This window comes from Meles meles, chromosome 8, assembly GCF_922984935.1.
Source record: "Meles meles chromosome 8, mMelMel3.1 paternal haplotype, whole genome shotgun sequence".
In the NCBI taxonomy this organism is placed as follows: Eukaryota; Metazoa; Chordata; class Mammalia; order Carnivora; family Mustelidae; genus Meles; species Meles meles.
Genome location: NC_060073.1, coordinates 70,167,369 through 70,186,959, shown reverse-complemented (window position 1 = coordinate 70,186,959; position 19,591 = coordinate 70,167,369). Strand labels below are relative to the sequence as shown.

The following is a 19,591-nucleotide window of genomic DNA, read 5'->3' as shown; positions in this document are numbered from 1 at the left end:
TATGTACCACACCCAGTGCTCCATGCAATACATGGCTTCCTTAGTACCCACCACCAGGCTCACCCCCCCCAACCCTCAGTTTGTTTCCCAGAGTCCACAGTCTCTCATGGTTCATCTCCCCCTCCAATTCCCCCCACTCCCTTCTCTTCTCCATCTCTCAATGTCCTCCGTGTTATTCCTTATGCTCCACAAGTAAGTGAAACCATATGATAATTGACTCTCTCTGCTTGACTTGTTGCACTCAACATAATCTCCTCCAGTCCCGTCCATGTTGATACAAAAGTTGGGTATTCATCCTTTCTGATGGAGGCATAATATTCCATTGTATATATGGACCACATCTTCCTTATCCATTTGTCTGTTGAAGGGCATCTCGGCTCTTTCCAGTTTGGCAACTGTGGCCATTGCTGCTATGAACATTGGGGTACAGATGGAAGAAAGGTGCAAATCTTAATGCTTTAGGTCAATGTGGGTGCTACTCTGGGGTCTGCGTCTGTGGCTGCACGGGAGTATCAGAGAGCCTGGCTGGGCAGAGGGAAGAGCTTCAGAGGCCGACACCCCAGCAGACTCCTTTGGGCCTGCCCACACGGCACCTCTCCCTGACCCGAGAGTCACTATAAAAAGAACAAGCTCAAAGCAAGCTGTTCTGGAAGTACCGTTCCATCTTCAGAGCAGTTCTATTTGTGTCAGCTGAAGAAAGAGGGCTGGAGCATCCCATTCTGGTACAATTGGAACAATTACCCCTTAAATGTGATAATTACAGTTTGATCATTTTGTAGGCAAAAGCGAGATTGGTTCCAAGATTTTCTCCTCCTTGTTGGAACTTTCTGTAAAGAAACTGCTTATGTTTGAGGACCGCCGGCTTCAGATTTCAGATCCAGATGGGAATGCGCCTTCCTCTCCAAAAAGACGTAACTTCTGATGTTTATCTTTTGTACTGTGCTGCTGTAGTGAGGAGTGAGCTAAGGCAAGCGTCTGGGTAATTTAAACCAGAAGAGCTGAACCCTTTGCACGTGCCCATCAACTTAAGATTGGCCATCTTATCAGAAATCATACTGACATCTTGGCATCCATTTGACCAAGGTGGCAACATAAATAGTGTTTGGATCAAGGACTTGAATCCAGAAGACACCTGGATTCGGACAACATATTTGTATATGTAAACTGCCTAACAGGCCTGCCCATTCTGGACATCAGAATCTGCTCTGCATGATTCGGAGTTTGGAACCTTAATAGTGGCCACAAAAATTGAGAATAAACAAACCTAACCCATCAAATAAAACATATAGAAATTACTATGCAAATTTTTAAAGCATAAATAAAACCAGTTATAACCACCACACTGGGATAGGAAGGTATCTTCAGGAACAGTGAAACCACCTGAACCTTAGCCAGGTAGATCTAAAGAAGTATTTCCGCCCTCTTCCTGCCCAGCAGTTCCTCATTTGTTGTCCTGATTCTGCATTATGGTCCTTTCCTAGGGCCACACAGCCCACGTTCCACACATACCTGCCTTCAATGGCCATCTGTTAGTGTTGAGGTTTTGAGAATTCTCAGTCTCTCTTTCTGTAGTAGTTCCAAGTTCAGGCCTCAAGTTCTGATAGAATCGCTGTAACAATATTTTTATGGTTCATTTATGGCTATAATTCCTAACATGACAATGCAAATATCCATAAAATGCTCACATTTAACGAGGTTTGCAATCCTGCTGGGCTTTCTGCAACTTCCTGGAGCTGGGCAGTGTCACAAACATCCTTTGGGTATGAGAGGAAGGGGCAACACCTCCAGGTGAGATGCCCTCTTGAGGAGAGCCCCCACCCCCACTGAGGCTTTGTACCTCAGGCTACTTTTCACCCCTCACCTCACACACATCCCATAGCTCTTTGGAGGAATGGAGTTTCTTCGCCACATCTCATCTTTTCATATCTAGCCACCCTGGTTCTGTTAATCTGTAGACGATTCCCCTTTTCATCTCTGAGTCTTCTGAAAGCACATGTCTATCTATTTTACAACGAATTCCCCATCCGCTTCAAAAACAAATGGGTTTTCCCTCCAAAAGTTGAACAGAATTGCCATATGACCCTGCAATTCCGCTCCGAGGTATATGCCAAAGGATTGAAAATAGATACTCAAACACATGTGCATACATGTTCCTAGCAGCACCCTTTACAATAGTCACGAAGTAGAAACAGCCTGAATGTCCATCGGTGGATGAATAGATAATTGTGGTATGTACATCCAAAAAATGTCATCCAGCCATAAAAAGGAATGATGTACTGATCTGCTACAGCATGGACGAGACTCTGAAACATTAGGCTAAATGAAAGAAGCCAAACACAAAAGGCTGCATGTTGTAAAATGCAATTGATTTTATAGGAAAAACCCAAAACAGATGAAGCCACAGAGACAAAAAGCAGACTGGCTGTAGCTAAGGGCTGGAGAGCAGGCAGTGAGGAGAGCCTGCTTACTGCATCAATGGTTTACACTGCAGGGATGGAAACATTTTGGAACAAGATAGAGGTGGTGGTTGTAAAATAATGCAGATGTAATAAATGCTACTGTTTACTTTAAAATGCTTAATTTTAGGACAGTCCTCTCAGGTCTCCTCCCTCCTCCAGAGCTTTGTACTGTCACTCAAAACGCTCAATAAACCTTGCTTTGCTGCCCACCAAACAAACAAACAAATAAACATTAAAATAAAATGCTTGATTTTGTGTTATGTGAATCTCACCTCAAAAAAATATTTTTTAAAAGGAAAGAGGCTAGGTGACAGAAGAAGGAGCCACCAATCAAAGAAAGACCTTCTTGATGAGAAGAGCTGGAAACAGAGTAAGAATGAAGGGGTAAAATTAATCAGGGGCCCCCAGAGTCTCCCCATGGTGACGTAGATCAGCTCTGTGCAAAGGCCCTGTGCAATCCAGGGCTCTTCTCGGCAGGGGGAGGGGAGGAGCAGCAAATGAAGGCCTGAACTCCAGTCTGGAGGGCTCCCCCACTCTGCAGCCAGCTCCTCTCCTCTGGGTCTCTGCCTCCCCCAGCTGTAAACCCAGAGAACTACCTCCTGGGGGTGTTGTGAGGCATTTAAGCAAACAGTAAATAGGAAGGTACTCAAGGCCCACCACAAAATGTAAGTAAAACTCACCTTTTGGTTCATGGTTCAACTTACTTACTTACTTACTCCTCGTGTGCCCTTGAACTAGTCACTGAACCTCGCTGAAACTTGCAGGATTGTTGTGAGGCCTGGCGGTAATATATGCCAAGTGCCTTGAACCCATTACCTGCTCAGGCAACTGAAGCTATTATTAAATGGACAGGAACCATTCCTGCTGGGAAGGGAAGAAATAAGAGAAAGTGGGCACAGTGGGTGTTGGGGGTGGAGGTGGGTGTCGTGGGAAACGTCGTGACTGGTGCAGGATCTTGATGTACTAGAAACGGCACTTGTGCGGCCCCTTCCCTTTCCTGCATCCGTGGCAGACGTAGCAGTGGGCATTCTTCATACCACACCAGGATGTGGCCTCAGACCACTCAACGCTCTGTTCCGAGCAGTCAGTCCAAGAGAGTCGTCATGAAGATGAAACCTAGTTGCCACCCCTGTATGAGAGATTTTGTTTTCTTGAACAAATGAAAAAGGATGCAGAATAGCCTCCTGGAGGAGGAGAGGCCACGTGTCCCTAATAGCAGCCATGATTTCAGAGTTTGTGTCCCAGGCGCCATGAACAGCAGCGGTGGAGGGGTGAGTGACAGTGTGACTACTCTGCACCGCGAGCAGTATGTTCAATTCTAAGCTTGACCCCTTACTTGCTCTGTGACGTGGGACACAGGTCACCTCAGCCTTCTGAACCTCAGTTTTCCCATCTGTGAAATAGGAGCAACACTGCCTCACTCATGGCATTGCTAAGGAGTTCAAAGGTACTGATGTAGAGGACTGAGCGAGCTCCCATGAAGAGATGAAGCAAGTTCCATGTATCAGGAGTTCCTTCCCTTGGTGTAAGGGACTTTTCTCCTTGGTACCTTTCTCCTTTTTTTTTTTTTTTTTTTTTTTTTTTTTAAGATTTACTTATTTGAGAGAGAGAGACTGAGAGAGTACAGAGGGGGAGAGGCAGAAGGAGAGAGAGAAGCAGTCTCCCTGCTGAGCTGGGAGCCGGATGCAGGACTCTATCCCAGGACCCTGAGATCATGACCTGAGCAGAGGGCAGGTGCTTCACCATCTGAGCCACCCAGACGCCCCAGCACCTTTCTCCTTCATCATAGTATTGATCATAGTTAGACTGATAGCAATCAGAAGGCAGCACTGGCTCTTATGTCTGGATCCTTATGGCTTAGCAAAGTGCCTGACATCATCAATAGTACTCCATAAGGATTAACTGAAGGAATAAATGAATAACCAGTGAGAGACACTGTCAGGCATGATGTCACATTGCAAAATACAGTAATGTTTTAACAATTCTTGTTCTCTTTTTCTTTCCTTTTAATCTTTTTCTTGATTTACTATAATTAAGAAACTTGTCATTGGTTGTCATTGCCAGCTCCTTAGTATAATCAGGAAAAGAAGGTCTCAGAGCCGTGGGGGTAGGGGGTTGTAGTCACTTTCAAGCCATGAGAAATGTGATATTAACATGAACTAGCACAGGGGCCCCAGGATGGCTCAGTCGATGAAGTGTCATGATCAAGCCCAAGTAAGCTCTGAGTTCAGTGAACAGTTTGCTTAAGTTTCTCTCTCCCTCTCCCTCTGCCCTTCCCTCTCTCTCTCAAATAAATTAATAAATATTTTTAATTAAATTAAATATATTAATTATTAAATACAGTATATTAATTAAATTAATAATATATTTTTAAAAGCACATAAACTAGCACAAAACTTTTGTGACAATGGGCTCCTCTGACTCATTATACAAAAACTACAAAATTAGTTGTAGAAACAAGGGCAAAGATGGTCTTCTGTCCTGTCCACATACTCCCTCTAGTGTCAAAAACTCAAAGTAAACTAAGGAAGGAAGAGGATCTCATTGGGTCGCATCTGTCTCCCAAAGCCTCATTCACCTGCTCTAAAAAAATACATGAGGGCTCCTTCACATCACCTATTCCTAGAGAAAAGGACCCATATGGGGAGCAGTCCAGGCTGCATCTTCTCTCCTTGAGGTCAGCAGAGCTGCATTCACCATCTCTTGCAATTATGCCCAACCTGGGTTCCCAGACCTCTGAGCCTCAGAAGGAAAACTACTGGGGTCTTCATGAGGGACCTGGAATTTCACAATGCCCAAGGAAATTGTAGCATCACTGAAGATGAAACTGAAAACCACCAAAAACCAAGCCAAAACAAAACAAAATACTGGCAAGTGCTTCGTCCTTCAGGACATTACCAGTTTTGGTGTTGGAGCAGCACTGCGTATCTCCTACTCACTAAATGCTAGTTATCTAAAATTCTAAAATAATCAAAAATAGGAAAATACATAATGACTTCATATATGTGGTTGGTAAAGAGTGTAAGATATTTTTAAATTGGGGGCTCATAAGAGCAAAAAATTGTCCCTTCACAATGAAGAAGGTAGGACCCACTTCCCTGCTAAGTTACTGGCCTCAGGTGTGGCTAAATCAAGCTGCTTACAGAGAGAGAGCACTTCTCATGGCCAGATCACCTCATCAGACACTGGGAGGAGCAATGATTCATAAGCCTGACCCAGCGAATGGCGAAGACTGTTTCCTGGGAAGGTACTCAAACCAGCTTTTATCAGTTTGGGCTAAAAAACATTCAAAATCTCCTGAGAGTCTATCATACAAGCCCAATTCCTTGGTCTTTTTCTTCTTATTTTCAGTTTTATCTCCCCCAATTCCACCCGCTCTTCCAAATGACTCCGATGCTCCAGTCTATCAGGTCACCTCACCAAACGATGACTATATTTCAAACATTTATTGATTCATTCAAAACATCTTTCCTGGGGGCACCTGGGTGGCTCAGTGGGTTGAGCCGCTGCCTTCGGCTCAGGTCATGGTCTCAGGGTCCTGGGATCGAGCCCCGCATCAGGCTCTCTGCTCCACAGGGAGCCTGCTTCCCCCTCTCTGTCTGCTGCTCTACTTGTGATCTCTCTCTCTCTCTCTGTCAAATAAATAAATAAAAAATATAAAACAAAACAAAAACAAACAAAAAAAAACCCATCTTTCCTGAAGGCTCATTAGGGGCGAGACGATATGCCAGGTGTTGGAGAAAGCAGTGACAGATGTGTCTCTACCATCATGGATACAAACAAGAACTACAAGGGCAAGAGCAAGGACATGGGTCTCTACAGGAGTTCCGTGAAAGAGTATGATTAGCCCTGCTTTGGTCACCTGACTAATCAACACTTTATTTCTGTTGTGGAGTTTTACAGTAATGTAAATAATAACCAATAAGTGTGGATATACAAAAAGGTACACTTTTTTCCATAATCATCGCTTAAGGTAATTAAAAACATCTTGGTCCCACTTACTGGTCTATATCTTCCAGTAGTCTGTGAGCTCTTCCAGAACAGTGATCATCATGTCATTTGACAGAATTACAGTCATATGGGATATACATACACATATGTATATATCATTAATCTATGTATGTATATGTAAAGAATTTTTAAAATAATTATATCGTATTAATGATTATATAATATTCCATGACTGTATAATATTCCCATTTGAATAATAATTCCAACTATATGACTGTATAGTATTCCAATTTGAGGCATTTGTGCAAGTTGCTGAATCACATTGAGTATTTAGATTATTTTTAAATTTTACTATTATAAATAACATTCCATAGGTTATAATTTCAAAAAATATTTGTTATAGCTATGATTACTTTTGCTTAGGGTAGGTTTTTAGAAGTGAACCTCTGGCTATTCACTTTTTATAATTGCTTTCCGAATGTATTGTACTAACTCACACTCCTGCCAGCAGTGTGGGTGACCCTTTCTAATTGCGTATTTGCTGGCATTGGTAACTTTTTTTAACTTTAATAGGTAAAACTGGTATATATTTATGTTTGCTTTTTTCATATTCCTGGTGAATTTAAACCTTTCCTTTTTTTCCTTCAATTTTTTAATAGCCTTCTCTATAAATTGCCTGTTAAAACCCTTGCTGACAGGAATCAAGTGTTCCTTTATTGGGCCTCAGTGCTTAGAATGGCGCTCGTTACGCAGCTGATACTTAAAAAGCTTTGAAAACAAGTAGGAAAATCCAGGGGTAATTGTTTACATCCTTGTGAGAATAATTAAGCCACTAAAACCTAACTATTGGGACCACTTTAGAATTTACAAAGAATATATGAGAGTATTTGAACCCCACAACTACTGTGTGTTGTTATTTTCAGGATTTTTACTTTGTGGAACAAAGTCTGCAGTAACAGGTCTCAAAGGGCTTAAGTGGTGAAAATCAGGTTCACTCTGGAAACAGAAATTGTTTCCCTCCAGACCGGGACTAAACCAACTGAAGTTCGTCCTCCTACACACAAGAGGGCGAAGCAGTAGGCCATGAAGCAACATGAATGAAGGCCTCGTTAGACTACATATCCCAGGTTTCTGCGCGATCTCCCGGAATGCTCAGCGGACGAGGATTTCAAGTCCCAGCTTGCCCGGCGTTAGGATGTGACTCCCTCTCGGGTAATGGCCGCTGGATTTCCCGGGGAACCTCTGCTGTTGAGCTGTCCCTCACTGCTAGGAAACGGACATTGGAAGGTCTCAAACACGGTCCCGCTTTCTTAGGGCGGTAACGCCGTGCGCTGGTTGGGAAGGGACGGTGCTAGGAGCGGAGCCGCTGTGAACCATGCTCGTGAGCTGTGGGTCCATCTTTAAAGAGGCCCATCTCTGCGGGACCGCGACTGGAGGCTCCGCTGGTGGTGGCTTGTGGGGCAGTCGGAAAACTACACTTCCCAGCATCCTCGCGGTGCCAGAACTACCTTGCCCGAAAGCCTGAGCGTGATTCAGCATCCAACCCCCCCCCCCCCCCCCCCCCCCCCCGCCTTTCGCCACCTCCCGGCAGCTGAAAACCGGAAATGTGGAGTCGTTGTGTTCGGCAGCTACTGTGTTCTGAGGGCAATGAGGGCCTCCGGTTTTCGAGCCTCGGCGGGGTTTTTTCGCCGGCCCTGCGGAGAGGTGAGACGAGGCACCTAGTCACCGATGCCTGAGTACTCTGTGGGGAGACAGCCGGTGGTTCCTGCCTGCTCGGGAGCGGCCTAGGCCACGGTGCCACGCCCCTCCCAGCCCCGCCAGGTGCGGGCGACCCCGCTGCCGGGTTTCCCCGGGCTGCACTGGGGCGCTAAGGGCGAGGGACCCCGTAGAGTACCGCCTTCGCCTGAGAGCGGGCGTCTGAGAGCCTGGGGTTCCCACCTGGCTCCGCCACTAAAGTTCTTCCCCTCCCCCGCCCCCGGCTTCTTTCTCAGGCTCTGTTTCCTTCTTACGGTCTAACAAGGCTGTCAGTCCCCGCCCTCTGGGAGATCAGTCAAGAGCAATTTGGTCTGAGAGTTTGGTTTCTTTCGTGGCCTTTTCAAACTTAGGCTGTGTTTTTGGGGTGCTATCTAAAGCCCCCGTGTTTGGTAGACCACAGCATGCATTTCAGGTCAGGCCAGCTTTATTTTCGCTGTAATTTTATTTCGCTGTAATTTCTAGAACTCTGCAGTACTCTGCAGTCACAGAGTAGCCATTCAAAGCCAAACAAAACGCGAATGCTGGAACCTGTAAGGGTTGAATTTGTTGGCACCCTTGTTAGCATTGTGTCCTGAAGGACGTCAGACTTTATGCTAAAAGATGATTCCAGAATCTCCCCTTACGTTTTGAAAAACTCTGTAAGGTTGTCTGCAGAACAGGCACTTCGTACTAACCTTAGCATTCTCTGTTCACCGTCTTAAATCTTCAGTGCCGTGGGAAATGAGCCACCAAGTGCCCACTGTACTTTGTGCCATTCTGCCAATTGCTTCACTTTCACAGTAAGATTGCAGTTGTTGATTCCCCCATCTGTAAGGCTGCTGTTGAACTCCCAGTGTCTGTCACCAGGTATTTGGTTACATATTTAGGTGATGAGTTTACTTAGGCATGATGATGGACTTTTGAAAAAGGAGATAGCATTTTTTGAACCTTGGGAAATCATCCTATTCTCAATCTTACTTTGTAAATTTTGAGAGATAATGTGTTTGCATTTGAATATGTAAACGAAATATTGAACAGTTTCGGAGAATGAACTTTTAAAGTACTAGAAAATATTTAATAAGTAAACAGTGATGTCTTTTAACATTTATTGAGTTACCCTACTTAAATCTTTCTTGGAGAAATCTTAAGTGGTCCATTAAACCTACTAGGATTTGTGTCCATCATTACTGAACAAATATTAATTGAATGCTTACTGTGTAGTTTAAACTTGACTAATGTCAGTAATGAAGGAATTTAAAAACCTTGACCTTGACCTATGGAAGGATCTCATTTAGTTAGTTCAACATCCTTTTTAAAGATAAATAATAGAAGGCATGGGAAGGTGATGCAGTTGGTCTAAGTTTTAATAGTGCTGGATTCCTATTTCATTACTGGTTCCCAAATGTAGCAGAAAAGAAACCCTGGGGATACTTCGTAAAAGTACATAGTTTTAAGCTCCACTGCAGAACTATGGAGTTGTTCCGCAGGGGTGGAGCCCAGGGATATCTGTGTTACTTAATTCTGGTAATTCTGATGTAGCTAGCAAAGTGCCTGCCAACAGACCAGCCTATAGAAATGTATATTAATAACCAGCTATGCCACTAAAGTATTGTTTCTCTGAAGTTAGCAAAAGTTGATACAAAACTTGTAGCTTAGGGGTGCCTGGGTGGCTCAGTAGGTTAAGGCCTCTGCCTTTGGCTCGAGTCATGATCCCAGGGTCCTGGGATTGAGCCCCACATCGGGCTCTCTGCTCAGCGGGGAGCCTGCTTCCTCTCTCTCTGCCTGCCTCTCTGCCTACTTGATCTGTCTGTCAAATAAATAAATAAATAATCTTTAAAAAAAAATCAAAAAACCTTGTAGCTTAGATTTAATGAGACAGAATTTTACGTGTGTTAATGGAAAGTAAAATCTGGCCTTTCCTGGTAAAGAGGCAGCTTGGTTCAAGGTAGGCCAGAGTGCTAATCCAAGATACACAGTTCAACAGCTTTGTGATGCTGGTTAAGTCTTTAAACAGAGTTTGTTTCTTACTTTAAGAAAAGTACAAGATAGATACAAAAGAAAGGGTTTGGGGTTTTGTACAATTGTATAAGTTCTGGGAACTTTTAAGTATCAAGGACCAGTTATCCCATCCTGAGCTAAGAACGGTGGTGATTCTGGCTACTTCCTCTTCTCTACCTATTAATTTGCTTGCAAAGACTTATTCTTTTTTTTTTTTTTTTTTTTGCAAAGACTTATTCTTAAAAGTGCTTTTGGGGGCGGGGGGGTGTGCTTATGAGTTGAAGTACTTGTGAAGCCCTGCTGTGGTATCAAAACTTTTCCATTTCCTTATTCCCTCCAAAGAAGAGTGCTCTCTAGGTGCTGAGTGGCTCAGCACCTAGTACTTAGGGTGATGAGGACTTTGCCAAAGATTACATAACTATTTGAGTACACCTAAGGAATGAATGTTCCACAGATCCTTCTCTATTTCTCCTCAGCCCCATAGTTAATAGAGCCCAAGGTAGAAAGAGCAAAGGCCACTCATGCCTTTTTAAATTTTGCTTATCCTGTTCCTCCTGCCTGGCTAACCCCTCTTTAAGGTTTACTTGTAAGGTTTACTATAACCGCTCTTTAAGGTTTACTGTCTATCTTTTATAACTAGCCATTTTTAAAAAATTTTATTTAAATTCAGTTAACATATGGTGTTCTGTTAGTTCAGAGTAGAGTTCAGTGATTCATCAGTTGCATATAACACCCAGTGCTCATTATGTCATGTGTCCTCCTTAATGCCCACTATCCAGTTACCCCAGCCCACCAACTTCCTCCCATCCTGCAACCCTCAGTTTGTTTCCTGTAGTTAAGAGTCTCTTATGGTTTGTCTTCCTCTCTGATTTTATCCTATTTTACATTTTTCCTTCCTTCCCCTATCATTCTGTTTTGTTTCTTAAATTCCATATGAGTGAAATCATATGATAATTGCCTTTCTCTGATAGACTTGACTTAGCATAATATCCTGTAGTTCCATCCACATTGCTGCAGATGGTAAGATTTCATCCAGATAGCCATTTTTTAACCCTTTATTCTCATCGAGGACCAAATGTCTCCTCTCTGTTCCGTTACAGATGTATCTTGATAGCACATGATTTAAAACCATTGCCTTGATCTTCATTGTATCCACAACACCTAATACAGTTTCTGTTAATCAGCAAATGTCTGCTGAGTACGCAGGGTTGTATTAGGCATTGGGGATTCCATGATGAGCAACAACAGGTGTGGTTCCTGCTGATAGGGACCTTGTAATCTAATGCAGTGGTAGTCAGAGTTTTTCTACAATGAGCCAGATTGTTATCGTAGGCATTGTGGACCATACAGTCACTTAATACTCTTCTTGTATTGGTAGCATGAAAGCACCCGTAGGTGTAAAAAGGACTGGCTGTTTCTTTTTTATCATTTGAACTTAGAGTTTATATTTAGATAATTCTCATGTTTTTCATTCATAAGTGAATGAACATGGTTGTGTTGCAGTAAAGCTGTTTAGAAAAATAGGTGGTAGCCTGCAGGCTGTGGTTTGCTAACCTGATCCCTGGCCTAGTGGGAAAAGTAAACAGTTAATAATCATACAAATGTGTAAATTTTGAGGTATGGCAAAGTAACGTTCTAGGATCCTGTGAAAAACCCTAACAAGAAAACACCTGACCAAAAAGAGTCTGGGCAGGCTTTCTGGTGGAGAAGACATTTGAACTGAACACTGAAGGATAAATATGAGCAGGCAGAGAGAAGGAGAACATTCTTGAATTATTAAGGGAATTAAAGAATTAAGAGTCCTTGAGAGCAGAGGACCAAATTGAGCACAGTGGGACATGAGATTGCAGCTGGACCCTGTAGAGATTTGCAGCAGTGTTAGGTATTTATTTGGTCTCTCTCCTGTATCAGTAGGAAGCTTCCCTTCATGGAAGAAAGAGGCATTGTGCAGTCATCTGCCTAGCTCTGACACCATAAGATCTCAGGCAGTTACTTAGCATTTCTGAACCTGTTTTTCTTGTCCATAACATGAGAATTTTAAGGATAAATAAAAGCGTGAAAGCAGTATCGTGCCATTCATTCATATACATATGTGTGTGTGTATATATAATCTCCCCTTCCCCACAGTAAACCCCAAATGAAATACTAAACTTCTAATCAAGGATGGGTAACTGTGGGTACTAATCATTCCTAATACAATTGCTATTAGAAATATTACTGAAATCTGCCCCTCTTTTTCCCTCATTTTTTTCTTTTCTCTTCCTCAAATCTGATGTTGGTGCACAGAGGGACGTTGCTTAACTCTTCTAGATGGCACTCACAGCCAAAAAGATTGCTGACTACTGTACTAATGTATATGTCCATGTGTGCAAAATTGATCCACCTTTATATCCAATTCCTTTTTTATCTGAGTATTTGAATGAATATAAAGAACTGGCATTACTTTTTTAACATTGAATTTAGAGTTTATATTTAAAACTATTTTTAAATATCTCTTTCCTGCCTACTAGTCCACAAAGTCAGCAAAGACATCAGTTATGTCTCGTTTTGCACATCATGCCCTGTGCCTGGCATTCGGGTGAAAAAAATACATAGGAAAGAATGACATTTTCCCTATATCACCTAGCAGAAAAGTAATACCTGAGGTTGCAGCTATATCTTTTAAGTACTTAGATAAATAAAGTGATTTAGGATAAAAAAGAGACAGCATAGGGTGACGGAAAGAGCATGAGCTTTGGAGTCAGAAGACTTGAGTCTTAGTTCTGATTCTGCCAATGACTCTAGGTAAAATTCTTCACCTTTCCTAGATTCAGTTTTCTTTTGTAAAACTGTAGGTAATACCACCTTGCATTCATAATATATAAAATATCTGGTATATGGAGTGCCTGGATGGCTCAGTCTGTTTTAAGTATCTGTCTTCAGCTCAACTCATGATTCTAGGGTCCTGGGATCAAGCCCTGTGTCAGGCTCCCTCTCGCTCGTTCTCTCAAATAAATAAAATCTCCTAAAAAAAAAAAAATCTAGTATAGTACCTATTATATCAATTAATAGTTACACTAATTAGCTGTTATTTAATACATAATAATAGTAATGAAGTTATATATACACAAAGTTCTGAAGAAGAATGCCTTTTAATGAAATTCATCAGTAATATATGGAAAAGGACCATACTCTGTCTAGGTTAAAAATTGGGAATTTATTGAAATGGGACAATTTATCACAAAAATGAGAAATTTGCTAGGGCCTTTATGTTGATATCCATATCCTAGGGTATTTAAAATTAAATTCATCGGTTGATTCAGCAGTAAAATATTGTGACCCAGTTATCTGCCAAGCACTGTTCCTAGGTACTGAAGATACAGTGATGAAAAACTTAGAGTTTCATGGAACTTATATTCTGGTTCAGAGGAACAAACCAGACAGTTTCAGATTAGAGCTGAGAACTGGGATAGAAATAAAATGGGTATGTAAGAGAGTGGGTGTTCAGAAAGCTACTTTATATGGTGATGTAGGTATAAATAATTACTGTAGCTCTATGAAAGACTTCTTGGCCCCTGGGAGAGCTGGGTGGTTTCCACTCTTCCAGTAATGAGAGACTTGGCAGTAATATCCAAAGCTTGCCTTTTTTTTTTTTTTTTTAGATTTTTATTTGACAGAGAGACAGCTACAGAGGAAACACAAGCAGAGGGAGTCGGAGAGGGGAGAACCAGGCTTCCCACAGAGCAGGGAGCCAGTCCCAGGACCAGTCCCAGGACCGTGGGATCACAGCTTAAGCCAAAGGCAAACGCCTAATGACTGATCCACCCAGGCGCCCCTAAAGCTTTTGATATATATTATGTTAAAACTTTCGACTGACTCCTAACAAAATATATCTGAATACTAAAAGGAGGAAAGGAAATATTTTTGCAGTGGTTGCCATTATAGAATAATGTTAGAAACTTTTCAGATGAAAGAGAGGGCCACTCAGAAGACTCAGTTTTCTTCCTTGAAATTATAGGATTCCTAGGAGCTGGAACTGTGTGCTAAATAGAAGAAATGTCTTAGAAGCTAAAATGTCAGAATTGTGTTGGTTATGCAAGGAAGAAACCTGTCTCCTTTTTCAGATTTCTTCACCACCACAACCAAGGAAGGATATGATATGAGGCAAGTGGACATAACTCCTTTAGAACAAAGGAAATTAACTTTTGATACCCATGCACTGGTTCAGAATTTGGAAACTCATGGTAAGAAACGGGTACCTCTTGAAAGAATATTAACAGTCACAGTAAATTACCTAGTGAAGACAGTACCATTATTATGAACAATTAAGAGTCATTTTAAATACAAGCGCATCCATACAGCGGAATATTCTACAGTCAAAAAAAATAGTGTTGAGGAATATTTACTGATAGAGAAATACTCAGATTAAGTGGGGGAAAAACATAAAATTACATGTGTAGTATGATTTCAATTATGTAGAAAAGAAAAACTAGTTTCTAGGCTGATACTAAAGGTCTCATGGAAGTGCAAGGACTATTTAAGAATAGCAAAAAAGAAGACAAATGAAAGATTACCAGATACCGAAACAGTAATTTAAATTATGTGATAGTACAGGAATAGAATTAATAGAATGTCATTCGGATACATATAGACATTTTTAGCAAACAATAAAGAAGGTATTACAAATTAGGGAAAGGAAGGGCTATTTAATAAATTGATAGATTACATGGCTAGCTGTTTGAAAAAACATTAGATACTCTCACTGAAAAATAAATTACAGATTGATTAAAAGTCAAATATAAAAAAATGAGAGAAAAGCTATTAAAAATACTAGAATATAGAAGATTTTAAGACTTTTAGATTGAGGAAGCAAGACCTAAAACTCAAAAGCAGAAAAGACAAACCAATGTGACTACTGAAATACTTAAATCTGTATATATAAAGGTATCATTCACAAAGTTAGAAATGTTAGGAACATACATGACAATGAACCTATTGCTTTAATATACAAAGAGTTCATATGAATCACTAAAAAAAATTATAGTAATTTTATAGAAAAATGGACAAAGGCCATAAATAGCTCACAGAAAAAGATAAATAGGCAATATATGTAAAGTTACTTGACTAAAGAAATGCAAATTTTAAGGATAAATAATGCAGTGCCATTTCACTTTTAAATGCCAATTATAAAATCAAAGCCACTAGCAATATCCAGTGTAGATGGAGACATGGGGAAATGGATCAGGGGAAATTAAAATTATAGAGTACTATTGTAGAATAACCTAATCTGAAATTTTTAATTGTAACCTTTTTTTAACAATAATTTGATGAGGAAAGTTATTCTAGCTGTTCAGGTTGATAAAGATATGCATTTTTTAAAAAACATAAATACATATTTGCTGTTTACAGGATTTGACAAAGCACAAGCAGAAACAATTGTATCAACATTAACCACTTTATCAAATATCAGCCTGGATAGTATCTACAAGGAGATGGTTACTCGAGCTCAACAGGTAATATTTCATTATTATCAGTTCTGACAGTTTCATCAGACAGTCTTTTTTATACTGCATCTCTGACTACCTACCTCCTGAACATACCTACATCTTCCTTATACTCTACAAAGGGAACCAGAGAACAAAAAGCAAAACTCTTCGGTGAAGTCAATATCTAAAGAGATAGCGGAGTTAGAAGAGTCATAATAAAATTATGGTAGTTGGGACGCCTGGGTGGCTCAGTTGGTTAAGCGGCTGCCTTCGGCTCAGGTCATGATCCCAGCGTCCTGGGATCAAGTCCCACATCGGGCTCCGTGCTCGGCGGGGAGCCTGCTTCTCTCTCTGTCTCTGCCTGCCACTCTGTCTGCCTGTGCTCACTCTCTCTGACAAATAAATAAATTAAAAAAAAAATTATGGTAGCACAGAGAATGAGATTTTGTCAAATGTTTTGTTATGTGAGAAAATGATGCATTATTTCAGTTATATGAAGTGGTGATGGTAGATTGTGAAATAACTTTTTCCCCATAGAAAACCTACCACAGTACAAAGCCAACTTAAAAGATAAAAACATTTTGCATGTAGTCATGTGTGTTCTGGTTAATCTTCACCAACTTAAAAAGCTGGGACATAAACATGGCTGGGAACAACTTCGTTAATATGCTTTAATTTGGATGCATAAATCCTTAAGGTCAAATAATGCTGTTTACTAAGAACTTAGGATGAGAGATGCACAGAGCTATGGATTTCTCATGAATTATTTTATGTAATTCCTCTGACAGTCTTGAGAAGTAGGTAGAATTATTCTACTTTGCCACTGAAGAGTGAATCACGTTGAGTAATTTTTGAGAGCTGTCACTGTGGTGCTATGGAGAAAAAGCAATAATTTTATATAAAGTATTAGAATAAGCTAAATGAGCTTAACTGTAGAATAATTTATAAAATTCATAATTCATGAATTCACTGTGTTTAAGAATTTGTTTTCTTCCTATAATTTTATATTTATATAAAAGATATATATTTTATATATATTCCCCCCCTTTGGAGTTGACAGATATTTTTACTTAGGCACTAAGATTTGTCTTCCTTTTTTATTCCTCCTTTCCCAGGTGATGTACTGTTAAAAGTATGGTTTACAATTTGCAGAAATAACTTTTTTAACATTATAGAAATATGGTTGATATACAATGTTGTATTAGTTTCAAGTGTACAAAGTAGTGATTTGACAATTCTCTACATTACTGAGTGCTCACCCATGATATATGTAGTCACTATCTGTCACAATACAATATTTTACAATGTTTTTACAATGAATGTTATTGACTGTTCTAGGATTTATTTATTTATTTTTTTATTTTTTTTAAATATTTTATTTATTTGACAGAGAGAAATCACAACTAGGCAGAGAAGCAGGCAGAGAGAGAGGAGGAAGCAGGCTCCCTGCGGAGCAGAGAGCCCCATGTGGGGCTCGATCCCATGACTCTGGGATCATGACCTGAGCCGAAGGCAGAGGCTTTAACCCACTGAGCCACCCAGGCACCCCGGATTTATTTATTTTATAACTGGAAGTTTATACCTCTTAATTCTCTTTACCTATTTCACCCATCAATCCACTTCCACCCACTTCTGGCAACGACTAGTTTTCTGTTTTTATGAGTCTGTTTTTGCCTTTTTATTTGTTTGTTTTTTTAGATTCTACATATAAATGAAATTATATAGTGTTTTTCTTTCTCTGACATATTTCACTTAACCTTTTTACTCTACCTCCATATTGCTATAAATGGCAAGATTTCATTCTTTTTTATGGCTGAATAATATTCGTGTGTGTGTGTGTGTGTGTATCTTTATATGTCACCACATCATCTTTATCCATTCATCAATTGATGGACACTTGGGCTGCTTCCGTAATTTGGCTATTGTAAATAATACTACAATAAACATAATGACACATGTATCCCATTGAATAAGTATTTTTGTATTTTGGGGGTTAAATACTCAGTAGTGTGATTACTAGTTTATAGGATAGTTATATTTTTCATTTTTTGAGGACCCTCCATACTGTTTTCCATCACGGATGCACCAATCTGCATTCTACCAACAGTGTGGAAATGTTCCTTTTTTCTTCACATGTGCACCAACCTTTGTTGTTTCTTGTTGATTTTAGCTATTACAACACGTATGAGGTGATATCTCATTGTACTTTTGATTTGCATTTTCCTGATGATAAATGATGTTGATTAGGCATCTTTTCATGTGCCTGGTGGCCATCTGCGTATCTTCCCTGGAGAAATGTCTGTCATTTCTTCTGCCTATGTCTTAATTGGATTATTTGGTTTTGGGGGGTGTTCAACTGTCTTATATATAAGTTATAAGTTATATAAGTTCTTATATATTTTGGATACTCTTTATTGGACATGTCATTTGCAAATATCTTCTCCCATTCAGTATGTTGTCTTTTAGTTTTGTTGACTGTTTGCGGTGCAGAAGCTTTTTACTTCAATGTAATCCCAATAGTTTATTTTTATTTCTATTTCCCTTGCCTTAGAAGACATCTTTTTAAAATGTTGCTACTGCCAATTTCAGAGAAGTTACTGCCTGTGCTCTCCTCTAGGACTTTATAGTTTCAGGTCTTACATTTAAATGTTTAATCCATTTTGAGTTTATTTTTGGTATGGTTTAAGAAAGTGGTACATTTTCATTCTTTTGCATGTAGCTGTCTGGTTTTCCCAGCATCCTTTGTTGAAGAGACTGTCTTTTTCCCATTGCATATTGTCTCCTGCTTTATCAGAGATTAATTGACCATGTAATTGTGGGTTTATTTCTGGCTTTCTGTTCTGTTTTTGTGCCACTACCATACTGCTTTGATTACTGTAGCTTTGTAATATAACTTGAAATCTGGAATTGTGTACCTCCAGTTTTGTTTTGTTTTGTTTTGTTTTCCAAGATTGCTTTAACAATTCAAGGTCTTTGTCATTCCATGCAAATTTTTGGGTTGTTTGTCCTAGTGCTGTGCAAAATGCTATTGGATAGGGGTTGCATTAAATGTATAGATTGCTGTAGGTAGCATAGACATTTTAACAATATTTATTCTTCCAATCCATGACCATGGAATATCTCTGCGTTTCTTTTTTTTTTTTCTTTTTTCAAGATTTTATTTATTTGTTTGAGAGAGGGAGCACGATGAGCTGGGGGGGTGGCAGAGGGAGAGGGAAAAGCAGAGTCCTTGATGAGGAGGACCCCAGTGCAGAACTCCATCCCACAACCCTGGGATCATGACCTGAGCCTAGGCAGATGGTTAACCAACTGAGACACCCAGGCACCCCTATCTTTACATTTCTGTGTGTTGTCTTGAATTTCTTTCATCAGTGTTTTAGAGTTTTCAGAGTACAGGTCTTTTACTTCCTTGGTGAAGTTTATTCTTAGGTATTTTATTATATTTGGTACAACTGTAAATGGGACTATTTTCTTCATTTCTCTTTCTGCTGTTTCATTATTAGTATATGGAAATACAACAGGTTTTTGTACATTGATTTTTGTATCCTACAACTTTACTAAATTCATTCATCAGTTTTAGTGGTTAAGGGTTTTCTATATATATGTACATATATATCTATATAGTACATATAGTATATATCTATATATATATATATACTAGTACTAGTACATATAGTGTGTGTGTGTGTATATATATATATATATATATATATATGTATATGGTATGTTATCTACGAATAGTGAAAGTTTTCCTTTTTCCTTACTAGTTTGCATGCCTTTTATTCCTTTTTGTTGACTTGATTGCTGTGGCTAGGACTATATTGAATAAAAGTGGTGAGAGTGGACATCCTTGTTTTTTCTTCACCTTACAGAAAATGCTCTGTTTTTTCCCCCCTGAGTATGATGTTGGCTGTGGGTTTTTCATAAAGGTCTTTATTGTGTTGAGGTATGTTTCCTCTAGACCTGCTTTGTTGAAGTTTTTTA

The 19,591-nt window shown here is 39.9% G+C and overlaps 1 protein-coding gene across 4 annotated transcripts in view; it reads left to right on the top strand.

Moving 5' to 3' along the window:
- Positions 1-7,613: 7,613 nt before the first annotated feature.
- Positions 7,614-19,591, top strand: part of CCDC90B (coiled-coil domain containing 90B) — a 38,332-nt gene continuing 26,354 nt past the window's right edge. For 2 of the 4 annotated variants that reach the window (XM_046014985.1, XM_046014984.1), the window contains exons 1-3: positions 7,614-8,114; positions 14,246-14,365; positions 15,531-15,634. In XM_046014985.1, coding sequence (XP_045870941.1) covers positions 8,015-8,114; positions 14,246-14,365; positions 15,531-15,634 — 324 coding nt within the window. In that variant the 5' untranslated portion in view covers positions 7,614-8,014. Of the gene's footprint in view, positions 8,115-8,874; positions 9,012-14,245; positions 14,366-15,530; positions 15,635-19,591 lie in introns of all 4 variants that reach the window. The other 2 variants (XM_046014986.1, XM_046014983.1) reach the window with 2 other exon arrangements.